This window comes from Catharus ustulatus, chromosome 5 (genome assembly GCF_009819885.2).
Source record: "Catharus ustulatus isolate bCatUst1 chromosome 5, bCatUst1.pri.v2, whole genome shotgun sequence".
Taxonomy (NCBI): domain Eukaryota; kingdom Metazoa; phylum Chordata; class Aves; order Passeriformes; family Turdidae; genus Catharus; species Catharus ustulatus.
In genome coordinates, this window is record NC_046225.1 from 51,138,415 (window position 1) to 51,158,326 (window position 19,912).

Below are 19,912 nucleotides of genomic sequence, written 5' to 3' on the forward strand. Positions count from 1 at the left end.
ATAAAGCTTTTGGAAATACTTTATACTGAAGAAAGATAAATACTTCAAAAAAACTTTTTTAGGGATAGAAGACTTAGTGTATTCAAATTTCTGCCTGATAGGATCTACATGAATCTAGGCATCAACAAAAATTGGTTTTGTCTGGAGATTTAGATTCTATGCCTCTAAGGCAAGCTGGGATGTTAAAACAGGGATGTTAAATCTGATTTACCATTCAGAATTGTTGTGCTGATCTTCTCTGTTTATGAAATACTTTCAGATTCACAGCCAAGTAGTCCTTTATCAGTTTGTAATTATTACTGTCATTATCAATATGAAATGCCATGTTAGGAAAAAGTGCTTCGGGGATTCAGTATAACGAAAAAAACGAAGCTCACTCTGAAGTTAAGCTGAAAAGATGCTGTCTGCTTGGGCTTTATGCTGTTTCTCTGTAGGTGTAGTGGATGAAGATTGTTGGTTACAGTAGGTTAATAGTGCCCCTGGGGTGGCTGTCAGGAGATCTGAAGGACAAAGCTGACACCAGACGAGATTTAGGAGAGAAGGGTGGGAAAAACTGCATCTACAAAGCAGGACAGATAAACAGTTTGAAGGAGAGGGGATGCAGCGAGTGATCTGGGATCAAATTCTAGAACCAAGTTATAGTATAGCAAGGTGCTGTGGAAAATAATTCATTGTACAGCAAAGACAGAAGATAGAAAATGTTCAAGAGAGGATTTCTGAGTAGGCCCTGAGGCTATAAGTCACACAGTAAGCAGCTATACCAAGTTGTCTGAAGGTAAGGATAAAATGTGGCATGACAAATTTGGTATTATTGAACATTAGATGCACTGCAAGAAGTATAAGCTGCAATAGGAAAGACTTATTGCCATCATAGACCTGATAAAGGAGTGGAGAATATAAGCAGAAAAATCGTCCAGGGTTTTAAAACAAGTATTCCAGGGTTTTCAAACCGTATTGCTCATGAAGTATGTCTTAAAAGATGAGATTTGGTGATTATAGAGAAAGGAAATGGTTTAATTGTTAACTTTTCTTCAATACAGGATATGTACATTTAGTTCAGAACATGAGAAAATACTGGAAAATTTAGGATCATTATGTTCCAAACTGGTAAAAGAACATGGGATGTGGGAAAAGGAAAATGTGACAGCACTGACTGTCTTGGAGCACTGTGTGCACTGTTGGGGATATCACAAGAGTACAACATCAAATAGCAAAGATCTCCACCGGGAAGCTCTGTATTCCCCAGAAAACTTTAATGCATCTCTCTAAGTCACTGAGGAAGAGGATTACAGACTAAACTTTCTGATAGGTTTGTCTGCTAACCTTGCTTTGGTTATTCTGGCTCTTTCTGAGTGAGAGCCTAAATAATGGAGTGGATAATAATGATAATAATATTCTACTTATGTTTAAAAGTATGGTTCTGATGTTGATAATGTTCTAGTAAATTTTACTCTGTGATTATGTTGGAAAGGAAAACAGCATCAGCTATTACCATCAAGCTGTAATGAGAGGCAGAATGATTTTCTTATAATGTTAAAGGCAATGATTGCAATATCTCAAATATAAGAGTAATGATGATGACTGTTTATGATCTTTGTGCTTATACTTAAAAAAAAAAAAATTACTGAGTCCTTTAATTTTACAGGCTGAAGTATTGATCTGATGTTCTCTCTGTCTGGTTAGATCCCTGAGGCAGTATAAAGCATTCATTGCCTGTGCAGCTCTATTGATGCACAAGGATTAGATACATCATCCCACAGGTTTGGAGGATTTCTGCTGGAGTACAACAGCCCTGTCCTACTGTGTCCTATTCCCACATGTGATATGATGAGGAAAATTATTTTGCAAATGAAATTTGAGGGAAAGACAGTGTCTAGATGTTCTTCAAAGTCTCAGATGTTGGCTAAAATCAGGGGCAGTTTCAAAAAAATAGTATAATGTTGGTAATGGGAATTAGCTCAGAGAGGATTAACATTTAGATAATGCTTTGTATATTTGTCATCCTCACTCATTTATAATTTACCTGACTTGAAATCAGAGAGAATTTTGCCCATATATGACAGAGAAGAATGCAATCACTGGATTAAATATTCATAAAGGAAAATAACCACTTCTAAGTGGTAAGCTGATGAGTGCTCACATTTATATGTCGATGCATGATTAATTTTTATTGATCATTATTTGTCTACTTTGAACAGATCACGATCAATAATGAAAATAGCAACTTGTAGTCAACTCCTCTGACTGGTCACAAAACTATTGCTTGTTTTATCTTGTCACAACAGGCTTTTTCTCCAGATCAAAATATAACTCTGTCAGCTGCCAAAGAGCACTACCCTGCAACATATTTCTTTTATATAAAATTCCAAATTTCAGGCCACTAAAAGAAAATTATTTTTGTTGAAATAAATTTCTGATTATTCTGTCTTTTAAATAAACCTTTGATTTCAATAGGATGATTTTTCCATCAGTAGCAAAAAGAGAGAATGGCAGTATATGTCTTATTACATTGTGGTTTTTCTTGAATGGAAAACTTATTGGTTTTCATTAATCTTTTGACTCATTTGAAACCAATTTTTCAAAGTACAACAGATAAGCTAGAAGCTTAAACTGCAAGTGTTTTTTCACAGTCATTTCCTTCTAAAGCAATTATTTCCTGATTCGCTATCCCTAAGCAAATTAGGGCTAGAAGAAAGAGAAATTGGATTAAACATAAAGATTTAGTTCTAATAATTTTTACTTTTCAAGTTATTGTTCGATTACAATGTCCTTTACTATCATCTCTAAATTATTTCAAGTAAGCTAAGCAACCTTAATTCTTCTCCTTACTAAATTATTTAGGGCATAAACATTTCCTGCTGAATGCTTTTGTGGTCAAATAATGTATCTCAAGCTAAGAGAATAAAATTCATGCTAATGCAATTATACAATGGCAATAGCTAGGAACAGTACCTGGAGTGTCTTCCACTAGGTATTCACTCATGAAAATTGTGAACTCAAGTGAGATTCATTCCTTATTTTCATTAATGAAACTCCAAAATTCTCAATAAATTCTTGTAACTTTTCTCACTAAAGTCAAAAGCAGCAAGTTTTCTTACAGTGCATGTTTACTTACAGCTGAATTAACTTGTCTTATTTCAAGACCTATCAGATCCATTTCATTCATTATTATGGGTTCACAGGTATAGGAGAAATAAATAATGGAGTGAGTGAACATCTCGGAGGGCTTCAAGACACATCATATTCTTACTTTTAAAGAGGAATTTTTACCATACACATTAATTGCATAATTCTATATTTCACAACACTTCAGTTGTAAAGGGAAGATACCCTAGATGCAGCTGACCAGGAATCTAAATCAGTAGGATGGTTCTCATTAATTTGACAGGACCATGTCTGAGGTCAGAAAACTTCAGAATTAAGTATGGAGGTCAGTAAGATTCATGTCTGATGTAGCTTTTAGATTTAGATGAAATGCCAAGCTTGTTTTTGCAGCACTGCCTACAGAAACTCTCACCACTCCAAATTTATAAAACATTTTATTACAGGAGGCTGTTGGCACATAAGACAGTCTATCTGTTTAAGGTGCCTTTAGGAAGGATATACCATGGAAACTAAGAGTTTTAATGGAAATCGAGTCCCAGATGCACTATTTCTTGCTGAAAATGCCCAGATTTTTTACCCAGAAAGTTAATGCCCATTACTATGCTAAAATAGCAAACTATTCCCCAACAGAAAAAAACAAGTATGTTTATTATTTAGTGCAGTATTAAATAAAATTTATAATCCTTAGTCTTTTAGTGCAACTGAGAAGAAAACTGCTCTGAAATAACCCATTACAAAGACAAAAAACAAGAGGAGGATGAACACCCTGCTTGATGTGGTCCTCACTAATTAGAGCAAGAAATTTTCTTACCCTCTTCTACTGTTACAACAAAATTGTCTACAGAGTTAGAGAACAGTCTTATGCTCAGACATGTAGTCCACTGGAAAGAGTGCTGCAAGCTACTGGACTGAAGACTCCAAACCATTCTCTTTCTTGAGCTCATGAAGACTTTTGCAAAGAAACATCCTAAGGATTGCCTTGCTCTCTGATACCAGCTCTCATGTATGTCAATATGCTGACCTGTCAGGCAGAGAACATTTACGTGGATCCTTACTTCAGCCTTGTCAAGAGGGCCAGAAACAAGAGAAGCAGAGCTTGATGCATTTCAAAATAGAAAATTTCCTGTACAAAGGTGCAGTTGGATGAGTCTTATTTGTTATAGCAGAGGAGACATCTGCTAACCCTTTGGAAGTAAAGATGCACTTCTGGTGTAAACCAGAACAGAGCTGCATACCTCATTTTATTTCAGACTCAAAGGCCATATTGCTAGCTGCCTGATGCATCTCTTATACTAGAAACCATCATATCCCTCAACTGGCTCCTGGGCTTTCCTTTGGAATGTTGTCATTCTGTCACACTGAGTATTTCTAGGATGGCTGGGGAGAACTGAGAAGCCAGACCCAAAACCCTAGCAGAGATTGTAAACAATAGGGTAAAAATAGCTCATTTTAAAAGATTAAAAAAAAAAAAAATAAAAAAGTTTTGTTTTTTACATAGGCAATTAAAAGAAAAATATAGCTGAAGAGAAAAAGCTAGCAATTCAGTTGATGAGAGAGGAGAAAAAAGATCTTTTTCTAGTACACTGCAAATATGCAGTGCCTGAAGAATACTATGTTTGTCAGCATTAGGTGTCCTGTGGCTCCCATAAAGATCCTTGGGTGGGAAAAAAAAAGATTCTGCCAAACTTGACCTTTTGCTTTCACCATTTTTCCTTCTAAAAAGAAAACTCAGGAGGTTTTGCCATATCTTTGTTCACTAGCATTACGTGCCTCTGAAGGGTTAGACAGTCTCTCTAGATTTCTTTCACAGCTCCTGGAGATAAATCAGAAAAGAAACAGGATTCAGTGCATTTGTTTCACTCTGAAGAAAAGTCCTTTTCTGGTTGCCTGAATGGCAAGAAAACCAGCTTCAAATCCTTCTTCCAAGTCAATGAAGGAATTTTGTTTTCAGTGAAATTGAAAATGTTTAACATACTTTGTCAAGTCATAGTAATTTGGTGAAATGGTTCTTCAGTGGGTGAATGGTGATATGAAATATTTCATAAAACAATATGTCTTCTTGGGGGTGAAGTGTGGAACTACAACACAACAAATGCACTGGCGTTTTCTTCACTAGTAATTTCCCTCAAGGGTGAATTTGGGTATGCCACCTTGAGTTCAGTATTCACTACTGTGAATTTTCTCACTCTCTAGATCCATAACAGGCTAAAAACTAAAACAGTTTGTTTTCATGTTTTGGACATGATGACTTTCTAATCATCAGCATCTTGCTTTATGCTGTCTTTCATTCTGTATCATACCGGTCTGGGCTGCAATACTAGCCAGAAATAGAAGGCACACCACTATTAAATAAAAGAAGGGTAATGTATTATCTTTCTTTTCTTCTTACCCATGCAGTAAAAAAGTAAGCACATCTGTAATTCAGAGTTTTATAGCTGGGGTACTGCTAAGCATTATGGATAGCCTTTTTATAAAATTTAATTTCTCTCATGTTATACCAAAGATCCAGATGCGTCCTCTGAGCCCTAAGGTAGGAGCAGTAGGATCGTGGAAGCACTTTCAAGCCTGCCCATTCAATATGTAATAGAATATGCATAAGTCCCTTAGATTCAAATGTTGAAAGAATAAGTAAGCTAAACTTGTCCAACTCTTCACCACCAGCTACCAGCTCTAGACACGACAAGTGAAAGGGAAGTGGAGGAAAGATGGTTGACTAATTATTTAGGTGAGGAAAATAAGGCATCAGAAAAACTCATGTTTTCAGAGGGGTTTTTTTGCAAGCCATGTTTTGTGCTGCTGTGGTTGTCATGGTTTATACCACAGCTGTGCTCTGTCCAAAACACTGAAAGAATACCTGAGTTTTTAATCACAGAGACATTAATTAATATGGTTATACAGGAAAGAGGAAAGGGAAATGGTGTACCTAACCAGAGTAAACAACATCTAGTAAAGCAAACCACACTTACCTAAACCCCAGTCAGCACAACTTTAGAAAGAATGAGGCAAGAAGCATAAATGACAGGGCTCAACACTTGCTAATGCAGTTTGGAAGTGCATGAATGGTAACACACTTCCAAACTAGGATATATTCAGAGGGGAGAGCCCACAGTCCATTGAGACTAATTGTTGACTAATTCTTCTGTGCTTGTGTTGGGGAAACCCACCAAAACTGGCAAAGCTATATACAGTACAGGACTTGTCTATCCATAGACCTGGGCCTTCCTGGGAAACAGATGCCCTGAAACAATCACGCCAGGTTAGTCATCAAACCACAAATATTACTAAGCTGAAAAAGCTGAAATCTCACCTTCAATTACTTTATATGCAATTTATAAAGCTGTCATGTGTTCTTACTGATTCATTATAAGATCTAGTGTAACATACAGAATCGTAAAGCTCTGTGACACTACCACATTTATGAACATCTACTATATTAGATGTTTATGTAACTTTGTCTAACAACATTAATTTTTCTAACAAAGATAAAGCAATACTAAAAGAGAAAACTGATTCATAGGACTTTCAAGAAATGTTTCGATTCTTCTGTTGCCACATAGAATTCAGGACAAAATTCAGCCCTAGTGGCTTTTCAGGGAAGTGTTGTGTGGAAATATTCTTGGGCTAGTCCACATTACAAAATCTTTATTCTTCCTCATTTTGAAAACAGTACTGCTCAATAATCTGAAGTTTCAGCTTAATTTTGCTGTAATTTTGAGTGCAGTACTCAAAAACACATACGACTGCTGATGATCCCGTACAGGAAAAGAGATAATTCATATAAGTTTTCCAGGCTACAAATTCCCCTGTAAGGAAACTAGAAAGATGTATTTTACTGTTCATTATGTGGTCAACAAGCGAAGATTAAAAAGCTCAAGTGCTCAAACCAGAAGTGTACAACAAATGGATTTTTATTGACTGTTTTGGATAAATGCAATAATTTTTAAAAAAGCATATTACAAACAGGTGCAGTACCATAAAATTAGTTTGAACACGTGGAGATGCCATTTTCAGCCTGCACAGCTCCTGCAGCGCTGGAGCCCGTTCTCATTGCAGGCAGTGCACTTGAGGGCTTTGAAGGAGTCCGTAAAGCAGTTCCGGAACACGGACATCTTGCTCCCATGGCACGCTGAGCACGGCAGGAAACCAAAGCCCCCACAAGAGAGGCACTCCTGAGGATGCTGGACTCTCTGCTCAAAGAATGAAAGAAAGACAAAAATGTTACCTCATCAACCACCACAAGGTCTAAGACAATGAGGACTCCAGGACAGGTAAAAATACATTTCCTGCTTCCCATTTTGGGCACCCCAGCCCATGGCAAACCACCATGGAAAAGCGGTAATTCTGCCTTTTCCTTTGGTCAGATCTACATCCAATGTCAGAGAGGCTCACTGCAGGTTCATTGGTCACTTTATACCTTCACAGCCTGCATTTACACTTGCCAAAATAGCAAGCTAAAGGATAGCTTGCATGCATCACTTGGATATTGTCTAGGTCTAGATTAAATCTAGGAGATATTGTGATGATCGAATCCAAACTCCAGGCTGTTTATGCTGATGTTATGTTTTCTATGCTCCATGTTAAGATATGACTTTCAGCATTTGCATGCTCATACTGAACATATTATACTATTACAGTTCAAGCTGATGATATCAAAAAGCAATTCATAGCTTCTGACAAGCAGCACTCAAGTAAATAAGTGGAGTATTCAAATGGATGGGTGTAAAATGCTGACGCTTTAAGCATAAAGAAGACAGATCATCAGTGTTCAACAGTTCTACCCAGAGAAAATTGCTGCAAGGAAGGCTTGAGGCCTCTCAATTGTCCCAATTCTCAAGTAAAACAATAAATTTATTCTATTTTTTTATTGTATTAAAAACAGTGGAGCATAGAAGAAGAGATTTCAAAGACACTTTTAAGTTTCACTTGCTGAAAATGTGGCCAGTTTATTTAATGATTTTCTTAAAGTTCAAATCAGAGAAAGGAAAGATACGCCACTTTGCGTACTTACCACCACATGTTTTAGCACTGCACTGCTGAGTAAGGACTTCGCAGGTTTATTCACAAAGAAAGAGCAAAAATCCATGCAATTCCTGCTACTGTTAGTCTGAGGAATTATGTACCACTAAAAAGTAGTGACAAATTATTACCAGAGTAAAATACTCACTGAAAATGTAGTACCTGGAGCAGGATCAAAAAGAATTGAATATATTTCTACAAACCCATTAATAATAGCATTTATCTATTGAAAACTCAGATAAACATTCAAACAAAGCATTTTTTCCTTTTTGTTCTGTAGCTCATAAACTTGTTGTTCTTCTTCACAAGGGAAACAGCTCCTATTACTATCAACCCATCCAGGGACAAAGATTGGAAACGTTTTATGTAAAATTAATATTCTTTTTATCTCAGGTGTGCTCCCATCTTTCATAATTTTTGATGATTGTTTATTACATTGAGGCTTACTGCAAATAATCTCAAAATTTTAAGAGAATATTTTTAATCTTTGCATTTATTAATTGCTTGTTAAGCTTGTAAATATACAGATACTTTTAGATGTACTTAAGGGAACTAACAAAAGTTTTGAAAACAAAGCAAAATTGCTTTAGCTCAGTTTCTTGAACAATGGCCATTTCCTCCTTGAACAGATGGCAGTTTGTGGAACCACTTTCTGCATCTCCAGCAATGACGAAAACAGACTGCCCCTTGAAATTTTAATAAACCCATTTTTGAGAAAAAAAATAAATGAGGGAAAGAAAAAAGCAAACCAACCAAACACATCAAAAAAACACCAAAAGGCAAATAAGCAGTGGTTGTATTCAATGAGCAGTTACGAGTTTCCTATAGTCTGACCTTGTTTATCTTATATATTTGCTTTTTGTCCCAAGATTAGGACACACATTAGGCTAGGTAATAAGGTTTTAGGGCCTCCACCCCAAAAGAGGGTGTAAAAAAGAGCAAAACAAAAAAAGCATTCGGGATCATCAGTTTATAGTGAAAGAAAAGGAAGTGGCAAAAAAGAAAATCTACTCCATTACAAGTAGCAAATGTATATTCCCTATATTCATTTGCAGAAATACAATTACCTCATTTTTGGTTAAGAGATCCTGCAGTTCCCCAGATTCATTCATTAGTAAAATTTTCTCAGCACCCTATCAGGAAAAAGAAGATGAAAAATGTCAGCCTTGCTACCATGAAAAGAAACCAGAGAGGATTAGAAGATTTGGTCTTGAAATTTTAAACAGTCTGAGGACAAATTTGACTCACATTAGTTATATTGCAATTAGGTCAACTTTAGTAAAGCTAAAAGGAGAGGAAAGTCTAATCACAAGTCTGAGAGTAATGGCTAAATTTCATTAGCAGGTGACGTATTACATTGCATTTTCTGTAAATGGTGACACAGCTTGGAAATTCTGATTGTGTTCCCTTTATTTTACTGGGTATGTTTCCTGACAGAATAAGAAATATTTCTAGTTATCATGCCAAAAATTTACAATTTCATAAATATACAACACATTAGACAATGCAGCTAAATGAGAAGAGGAGATTGTATTTCAAATATTCTGACAGCTGAGCATTGAATTAAGACATAATGTGCCTAATGTATAACACAAGGAGAAAAAGAGTAATGAAAATACTCTAGCAACAATAAAGTCAGACACAACAGTAAGTAATAAGTTAGTCTGACTACATTAGGCCTCTTAGGGTTTCTGTGTCCAAAACAAAGCTCTACTGAAGTGTTGGGGATTTTTTTCCTCCTGAAAGTAAATGCCAAGAGACCTGCAGACAAAATTAAAGTGTCAGGGAGCATATGGAACTTTTTGTTCCCTTCTCTTCTAATTAGAGCACCACATTTGAATGTCTATACTTCACTTAGGGAACCAATTTCATTGAATACTAAATATTGTGAAATCCTCGCAGATACTTTTAACCAGAAACCAACAAAAGGTGAGGAAACTGAGGCACAGATACCCGAGGCTGCTGCCAGGGGCAATTGGCCACACCTTCACCACATGTGAGCTCATGCCATCACTCATGTCCCGGTTTGCTGGCCCCTGCATATCCAGATTGTTAAATTCTGCCTTTGATTTTGCTTCCAGCATTAGCTAGAAGGTGTGGTGGGACACTGGCACAGGGCTGAGCTGCAGTGGGATGCTGTGCCATTAGTTTGAGCTGCCCATGGTCAGCCCCAGCTCCTCACCAGCACCTCTCCTGGTTTCTGGAAGGTACAGGGAAAGCTGCTGGTGAGCACAGGGAATACATGTGTGCCTCTAAGTGTCCAACCATTCACAGAACCTTGCTGGGGACTACTGAGGCCACAAGTGTATAGCCCCAAAGCCAACTAAGGCACCAAACCTTTCCAAGTTCTTTTTATGACACCCTACTAAGGTTGTTTTCTCTATAGAGAAAACTCTAGGTTTGTACAAAACAGAAACACTTCTGACTCTGTGTTTGATGATTTTTATTTTAGTTAAAAAGGAAAATGTTAATATTTTAGTGGATGTGGAAAGCCACTTTTCCAGTGGACACTACTCCTACTGTGTTATAATTTCAAAGAGATATTTAAAAGAAGTATCACACAAGGTAATTAGTTAATTAATCACAGAAGGTGAGAGGGGACTGATGAGCTAGCCTTATTGTGCTGACTCTTCTAGTGAAATCCGTTACAGATCATGGGCATAGAGTGCAGCAGCTCCAGCACATGCATTAGGCTGCCTGTGTCCCCAGCAGAGCAGCTTTTGGCAGTCTGCTGGCCGCTCTCATGCCTATCCTCTCATCTTCTTCTGCTTTCACACAGAGGAGCAGGCAATGGGAGTGACTGGCACAGCACTGGCTAAGGCAGCCCATGAAGTGTTACTCAAGGTCTGAATATACTGCAGCAGTTTAAAACAAAGCTTGTGCTGCTCATCTGAAGTAGAGACATCAAGGATTTGCAACTTTATTGATGATGGGATTGCAGCACTCCAAATTCCCTCAGCTAGACAAGCCTCAATTTGTCCCTTTTAGGAAAAGCTCTCTGTGACTGCTGTGACTGCTGCCCCATGTTACTGTGATGATGTATGATAATGCTAATTGGCTTTTACAACACAGTAATTTAAAGTTTGACAGCTTTCCCATTATAGATTTATATTTTAAAGGATTTATATTTCTGATGACATTCAGTCAGTCAGCTGTGTTCCTTTCAAAGTAGAAATCTATGGTTTTTAATTAAAACCCAAACATCAGAATGGCCATAAATGCTTTTAAGGGTTCCATCCTGTCTTCTCTGATTAATGGATGCCCAAAGTAAAATATAAATAAAATTCTGTAGAGGTTAACCTTCCTTCAGGATCTTTGAGTCTTAACACAGAGTCCAAAATTAATACAGTAATTAAAGCAGCTATTAAGTAAGTCCAGTGACTGCTTTCTGACCAGAAAGTGATACCTTTCTTTTTCTTCCTAGGTTTTACTCTGTCCACAATTACTCAGAAAGGCATATGAAGCCTTAAATAGTCTGTCCCTTCAGAGAATAACATAAGGAGTATGAGGGACAATGGGCATAATCTTCAGTGAGAAGTGAATTTTCAGGTTTTTTACCCATTTTTTTAAATTTCAAAGCAGAAGCCTTTGAATCCTTTGTCTCCTAAATTTTCTGAATCTCTACCATGCTGGAGGAGTCCAGGGGTTGTAGTCAGATATGCCATTGGCAAGGAAATGCCACAGACTTGGCTAAATCACTCAACATTTTTTCCAGACCATTTTAATTAATAAAATTATTTTCTCAATTAACCCTTAAGAACATTCCTTAAGAAATTAACATCATACCTCAAATATCAAATTCCCATATATAATTCCCATTAACTGTAGAATTAGGACAACGTCTGCTCAGTTTTCTACTGCCCCAGCTCTGTCTTTCCAATAAACCTCTCTGTTGCTACCACCTCCACAATGTAATTCTTCATCAAGGAATGAGCACAGATATATGGCTCTGCGTTTGTCTTTACTAGAACACCCGCAGGTTTTGGGAAGCAGCCTCTCTTCCACATCATTCCTTATACACTGAGAAAAATCATCATGGCCCTGCAACCTCCCTCTTGTGGACACATTTGCAGTGCAGACAAATTGCATGCCCTGTTTCTTGTTTTGCTAAGCACATAAGGAAGGCGTCTTGTTAAGGCAGCACAAATGCACTCACACATTTCAACATCATATGGCCACTGGAAATCAGCTAAGAGGAAACTGTTAATTCCTGTTTCACAACAAAATATTTTACACATATATTTTCTAAAAGTCAGTTAGAAAAACAGCCTCGTTATTTGTTGGAAAGGATCATAACAAATGTGTCAAATAAAATGATTTTACAATAAATCTCATGTTGGTTTGGATTAATTATAGCTGGGAAAACTAAACAGGAGATATTTTCTTCAGAAAAAATGGTCTTAAATTCACATATCTGAAAAAAATCCAGGAGGTTTTTATGGCAAGTGAATGCTGGAATTCAATCATATATTTCAAGTAGAAAAAGAAAAATACAGATTTTTTAAAATATTATGCTGTGAATTAACATATTTACAAAGAATTACTTATTTGCCTCTTTAATTTGCCTCCCTTTTCCAGGAGAGTGGGTCTTTGCATGACATAAACTTTTAACAATTCTGAATGTATTTATAAGAGTAAATGAATGCTTCATTTTTTATTTTTTTTTTCTGTGTGGCTTTGTATTTTTTGGAAGCATTTTTTTATTCTGCATTGGTATCCCAGCAGATGGCATAATTCCATTTCAGATGGAGACAACCTCAGGTGAAAAGAAGGGATTAGATCACCCAGTAAAGCGCATGCAGCAGAAAGAAATAGCAATTTCCTGACAGACTGGTGTTTAGACAGTGTGTGTCAAGAAATACAATGGTTCAGTCCTGTAAAAACTGAGAAGATTAAAAGCCCTGCTGTACTGCAGCATGCAGTACTTTCCTTGATAGGGGCTAAATATGATTTTTTTTTTAATTGCTTCTGCCCAAGTCATGGATTTGTTTCATTGTCCCTGTGCAGGCAATGATAAATTCCACAGCACTGTGAATATTTATCCTCACAGTCTGCAGTGCTCAAACAACTTTGTCTATGCTTCTGAATAGCTTGAGTACAATATACTCTACCAGATGCACATATTCTGGGTTTTGGTGCTTTTGTTACTTTTATCTAATTAAGAATAATTTTTCACCTTTCAAAACTGTTCATATTTTTTTTCAGGGTTGGGTTTTTTTCTCCTTATGACTCATTGAAAGCTGCAGAGCTCAATATAGATTCTCCTTTGTACTGCTATATGCAATCTCCTTCAGGGAGGATTTTCTCAGGAAATAAATATTCAAAATGAAAAAAAAAAAAAAACTGAAAAAGAAAAGGAAATTTATTTACTGACACACCAGTCTTTGGGATTTCTGTGTTTCATTTGTATATCAGAAGTCAATTATTATAAAAAAGCATTATAGAAATATCCACTGTTACCAATGAGACCAAATTCTGTAGTTAGTTCTCAATAGCATTTTAATGAAACAGAAGCCTAGCACAGGTTCCAGCCAGCACACTGCCTTTGGGGTCATGATGCACTGTCTCCTGAAGGTCAATTGACAGAGCTGGGAGTGGGGGCAACACTTCATTGCCAGACCTTCTCAGCATGAATCCCTCCTCATTTCTCTAAATTCTAAATTTCAAATTCTCTTGTGAAGACATACTAAGACAGAGAAATAAATGTCATCAAATAGTGGTGCTTGCCACATTTATCAAACAGAAGGAGTGCACACAGGTCCCTTGCCAGGGCAAGTGAGAGGCTCATCCTGGGCTCCCCTTCCCCAGCACCCACCAGCCACAGGTGCTCTGTTGGCAGCCACAGGGTGCTGCCCAGGTTAGCTCACACTGAGCTTGGCCTTCTCATCACACTAAAGCACATCTCACCTCAGCTGAAGCACACCAGATTGGTGTTGCAGGAGGCAGCAGTGTATCCCAAGATGATAGTCACTGGAGAGTGCGGAAGGCACAAACCTCCTGCAGGAGGGTGATGCACATGCTGCCATCAGCTCTCTGTGAGCAGAGGAGCTGTCTCAGGCACAGCTCCCTGCTGCAAACCTGCTTTTTCACTCTTACATGGAATAACTTTATCTCTCTCATTAAACTAAAGTTTGTTTCAGCTAATTACAGTGTGCCTCATCAAGTTAAGGAAAAAAAAAATAAAAAAGAGAGGAAGGAAAAGAAGCAGGAAAACATATCCCATATCTGGGGGTTTTCCTGGTATTTAGCTGCCCAATGCTTTTGTTTTCTTGTGTTAAACAATGTAAGAGTAGTTGCCTTGCTGCAGTGTCTCTAGAAAAGAGCACTAAATTATTTCCGTTTTCTTTACCTGTAGGAGTTAGATTTGTCTCTTCTATAGAAAGCTATCTTCCTAATTCATTTGTCTTCTTTTCTATACCTCTCCAAAGAATCTCATGCAGTAGAGAATTTTAATGAAACTGTATTGGTTTTTACACTGTCACTCCTCTTTTAGAAAACAAGTTTCTCACAATATTCAAAAACAAACAAACAAAACCCCAACTGGCAGTGACTTAATGGGCCATCCATCATACCAAAATGATTGTATTCAGGCATTTCCTACATTAGGCAAATAACTTATTTATTCAATTTCAGCATCTTATCTGAATTCTTTTTACAAATTGGTCATACATGGACTGAGATTTTCTTGGAGTCAATCATAACTCACTACTTACACTTTTAACATAATAATTAGATGAGCAAATCTTCATCTGAAACCTGTTGAATTTTAAACTACTCTTGAATGTAGCACTTCTACTCCTGGCTGGCTGGAGAACTCTCCAAACAAGGTTTTGATAAAAAGCATATTCTACAATGAAGTAAAAATCACTGTTTGCTAATATTCTGCATACAGGTGTTTTTACAGCTGCTCTAGCGGTCTGGCAAGGCCTAGGACAGCAAATGCATTTGTTAAAATGCTCAGCAGAGCCTAACTCATGTAGAACACATGGAAAGCCTGGAAGGGATGGGGAAAAAGAGGAGAAAGAGTTCATACAGGCCCAATATTTATTATCCCTGATTGTTGGTTACACTGCATTTTGTTACCTAAATGTTCTGTGAAAATGAAAGCTTTAAGTGAAGCAAACACAGTAACCTCACTGTGTTTAAATATAGTTTGCCTTCACAAATCACAGTCTCACAGCTGGTTCTAATTGCTAGCTTTTCACAACTCAAGATAAACACCTTCTCTGAGTTTTCAAACTGTTTTCTTTGTGCCAGTTTCCAGATATTTTTTTTGTGTCTATGGGAAATGTACTTCAGAAGTACAGGTTCAATGAACAGGTGATTTCAAATGTCAGTAGGCTTCTAGACCTAGAATGCTAGTGTACAAATTGGGATTTTAGCTTTCCATTTGGAATTTATGTCTTACAATAGGGCAGAATTGGGCTCTTCTCTCTCTTCTACAGCTATGCTTTTAAAAACATAAGTATTAACCAATTTTGTGTCTAAAATAAGTTGATTACAGATCCTGATACAGACTACATCATCTAAAATTCAATGTATATTTGAAGCCTGACACCCCCAAGAGTTAGTCTCTTATTCAACACAGATATTACTAAATGACAGGTTTATGCTATGTGTGCTCATCTTCCTGGGTCAATCATACATACAGATTATCATAAGGAAAAAAAATCAATTTCTCTAGTTTTTCATGGTTTCAACTACAAAATAAGATCTTTATAACGTAACAGATGATATCTTATATGCATTATTGCCTCTTACTCCCCTCCTGGTAGTTTCTCCTTTTGCATCTTCAGATCAAACTTATCAGTGAGGATCTGTGCAGTGCATACACAGAAGGATTTCTGTCTTAGCTTGTTACCATCACTGCAACATTGCAGGAAATTTTTCTAAAAAACCTGTTTCTCATTCATCAAGATTTTCATCTGCTCTTCCCAGGTGTGGAATAAAACAAAGGTTCATGCTTTACTTACCCCAAGATAATGGCCATCAATAAACACAACAGGGAGTGATGGAACTTCGCAGACACTTCTGCATCTTTCATCTAGTTCTTTTCCATAATCACTGTTCAGAGCAATGTTTTTTTCTTCAAACTTAACTCTGTGATTTTGAAATATCTTTCTGACCAGTTCACATCTTTCAAAAGTGGTTCTCACTATACGAAGACTGGTAGTATAAATCTCTATGCGGCCAAACTCTGGGACTGTTGAGACCTGGAAATAAAATAGCTCCCATTACCTTAAGCAAAGGGTTAATATCTTCCAAGTATTGAGCAATTTTATTTAAAATATTATTTAGGAAAAAACCCAAACAACATCTTAAAAACACAATCCGACATTCAATATTCTTTCAAATGTGGGGATGAAATAGGAGAAAGGAAGTTCTTGAAAACAGCACTTTAAGGCAATTCGAGTTGTTTAAGATGCAACTTGACTTTTTTGGAAAGTCTGAAAGATAGTGAGTCAGCATCCATTTTCAAGAAACCGATATATTTTAGATCCTGGTGGACTTCCAAATGTGAATAAATTGACACCGTTCCCCTGATGTCTGATTCTATTAATATAGTCACTTGTGTTTGCACAAAGAGAGTCTGATAGTACCAGACTAAACTTGCAAGCTTAGATGTTGTTGACAATCTGCTTCAAGACAAGGGCCTAAGCTAAGCCTTAGAGCATCCACAACCAAAAATTAACTTTGAGTACTTTAGGTCTCAATGCTGAACTAGATTATGACTGCAAAAGGTAAAAACGTATCCCTAATTTTTAATGTAGTTCCACAACAAGCTAACATCCAAACAACAATAAAAAAGTATATTTTGTGTGTATTCAATGTCCAATCAATAACCTACTGCAGCTAGCTGGAAGAAGTTTCACACTACAGAGATTAATTAGCCCAAGAGAGTGTGATAGATTTTCAAGAAGCTTGAGAATCATTCTTCTAAACAAAGATATTATGTTCAAATATATAACTGAAATCCCAGCTTTCAAAAAGCATGATAATTCATTTCCAAGCTTTCCAAATTACCCATTGTATTCTAAATTATATTTAATTATTTCATCAGTATTCCAGGAGTCAAAACACAAGTTAGAAAATAAAAAGCAAGGATACCTCTACTACACTATAGCACTGTATGGAAAATGAACCTTGGTGGGTGAATAGATAATTATTTACTTATCTCATGAATTAATTATAAAAACATAGTTGCTAAATTGGGCAGATGCCATTGCAGATTTTATGATATAACCACTCATGATTTATCTTACTACCTAAATACAAAAAAAATCCTTGAAAAAGTACATTCTGTTTACAGAGGTGTTTGAAATGTTCTTCATATTGTAAAGAGTTCTCAGGAAAATATTTGTATTTCATAGATCACTTACAGAATGCTGGAAGGGTAATTGCCAACATATGTAGCTATGGCTTTCCTCTCCCATTCAGGAAAGGAACCATGTTGTGATAGGTCAATATTTTTTCTCTTGGATGTCAGAAATTCAATTTTAGGAAGATGTTTTATAAAAATAGGCTACTTTTATCCAGCCTGTTTTCTAGGTTGAAAATCTGTTATACTGCTACTGCAGCATTGACTCTCCTCCAGCATATTGTTCACACATTCCAAGTGAGAGAATTAGCTCGTTCTCTCCATAAGAGACAAGTACTCTACATAAATACAGCAAAATATTTTAGTAACCACACATGGGTTGCTGGAAGGAAGAGGAGTTTGTTGTTTTCATAAGTAACCAAAAGAAGTTCTTAAAATATTTCTTAAATTGAAAATTTCACATATTTCTCTTTTCTTCCTCTTTGGAGTGCCAATTCATTTTGAAGTGTGAAACTATTCAACAGGATGGAAGCTCTTGTTCCTCCATAGCTCTAATCTCTAATGCTGCTTGTTCCCAGACACCAGGGGCTGCAGCATAGGTACAGGCAGTCATTATCTAGTGAAGCATCAGGACTGTGAGTGTCCCTACAGCATATAAATAAGTAGCTGAAGAGATGGAAAAATGGAAAGTTGTAAAGTGATCCGGAAAGATATCAAGTGAAGGAGTGTACAGTCACTTTTATGTTTATTCCTTTCTTTTTTCCTGATGTGGCAGTAAAGAAATACCATTGTTTGCCCTGAAAAGTATGAAGGACATTGATGAAACTATTCTTCAGGGAAATTTTGATAAAAACCTTGTTTTCTGTGCTACAAATGTACACAACTTGTCCTTGCAAGGACTTTTACCATAGAAAGAAATCCTTCTTGCAACCTGTCTGAAAACCACATTGGTAATGAACAACAGGGGGTTTATAATAAGAATCTGTGTTAATTCTGATTTTTCTAAGCAATATAAAGGCTGCAAACTGTAAAATTTAATTACCACATAATACGTCTGAAGTAAAGCAGTCAACACCGCACTTTTCCTTCTAGGCTGGAACTGTGGCAAAAGCATAATAAGTCACAAGCAATGTAAACAAATGAAAAGTACTTTAGAAAATGAAATTTACAATTTTGCTTTGCAAACTTGGAATTAGAATCACCTCATGTAACTCACAGATGCATATAAAACTCTAGGTGTAATTAAACAGAAGGCTGTTCTCTGGTTAATGGGCATGACAAAACTTTAATAAAGCTATGGAAGTTGGACAGATGAATGTATCAAAGGAGCAACTTACATCAAACACTTATTTGCACTTCATGTAGGTGGAATTCTCATTGAAGCAAGAAGCTTATGATCCCTTAGCTTTTAATATATTTTTCATATATTTTTAGATAGCTAATGCATGGCTGTAGCTCCAGTACTTTTCCTACCCTTTTCCCCTAGACATTAGAAAAATAAGCTAACCTTATAATACATTCCTGAAATACTGTTTAGTTTAATTGTCAGGAAGAGGGCCTACAAGAAGAACATTTTGTTTTCCAACCAGAATCTGAAAATTCATAACAAGAAGTGGGGCAAAGAAGCCCTTGGACCAACTCCAAGAGGTTGACCCCAGGATGGGTTACTGGGGCAACTGAATCTCCTATTGGATATACCTGCTAGATACCCTAATTAATTACAGTAAATTCACTAATACAAGCCGCACTGAGTATAAGCCGCATCGCCGGGTGTTGGCAAACATTTTGGTTTTTGTCCATAAATAAGCCGCACCTGAGTATAAGCCGCTCTGTTCATTCGCAGCGAGGACGCGCGTGCAACAAAGTTGCCAAATAGTAACAGAACCGCGGCAGGGCAGGGTTTACTGGCTCAGCTCGGGCCATGAGGGCTCAGGGCTGCTGACGGGGCTGGGTGGCCCAGCTCAGCGCTGCCACTCGGCGGGGCCACTCGGGGCCGGCCGCTGCCACCGCTAGGCTTGGTCACCCCGGCCCAGCGCTGCCTCGTGGCGGCAGGGGGGGCACAGAGCCCGCCGGCACCTGCAGCGGCGATGGGAGCCGGGGATGTAGCCTGCCTCCTCCTGCGGCGGCGGCACGCGGGGACAGGAGCCCCCTGAGCCACAGGGCCAGGCAGGAGAGAGCCCCCTGCCTCCCCCTGAGCCATGGGGCCAGCAGGAGAGAGCTGCCCCGCCTTCCCCACCCCCTGTGCTGCCTGCATGGAGCAGCTCCACCCGCCATGCAACAGAGTAACCAATTTGTAACAACCGCTTAAATGCTGGGTTTTACTGGCAGGAGCTTGACTTTGCAGTTTGCACTGACTTGGTTTGCACTCCCGGGGTTGAAAATGTCAGAAAATTATTCACATATTGGCCGCTCCTGAGTGTTAGCCGCATTTCCGTATGGGAGCAAAATTTTAGACAAAACGGTGCGGCTTGT

At 37.6% G+C, this 19,912-nt stretch overlaps 1 protein-coding gene across 2 annotated transcripts in view; it reads right to left on the reverse strand.

Annotated features, from left to right (window-relative positions):
• Positions 1–7,073: 7,073 nt before the first annotated feature.
• GRXCR1 (glutaredoxin and cysteine rich domain containing 1) overlaps positions 7,074–19,912 on the reverse strand; it is a 39,028-nt gene continuing 26,189 nt past the window's right edge. For both annotated transcript variants that reach the window (XM_033059394.1, XM_033059395.1), the window contains 3 exons: positions 16,095–16,334; positions 9,189–9,254; positions 7,074–7,292 (listed from right to left, as the gene is read on the reverse strand). In XM_033059394.1, coding sequence (XP_032915285.1) covers positions 7,113–7,292; positions 9,189–9,254; positions 16,095–16,334 — 486 coding nt within the window. In that variant the 3' untranslated portion in view covers positions 7,074–7,112. The remainder of the gene's footprint in view (positions 7,293–9,188; positions 9,255–16,094; positions 16,335–19,912) is intronic.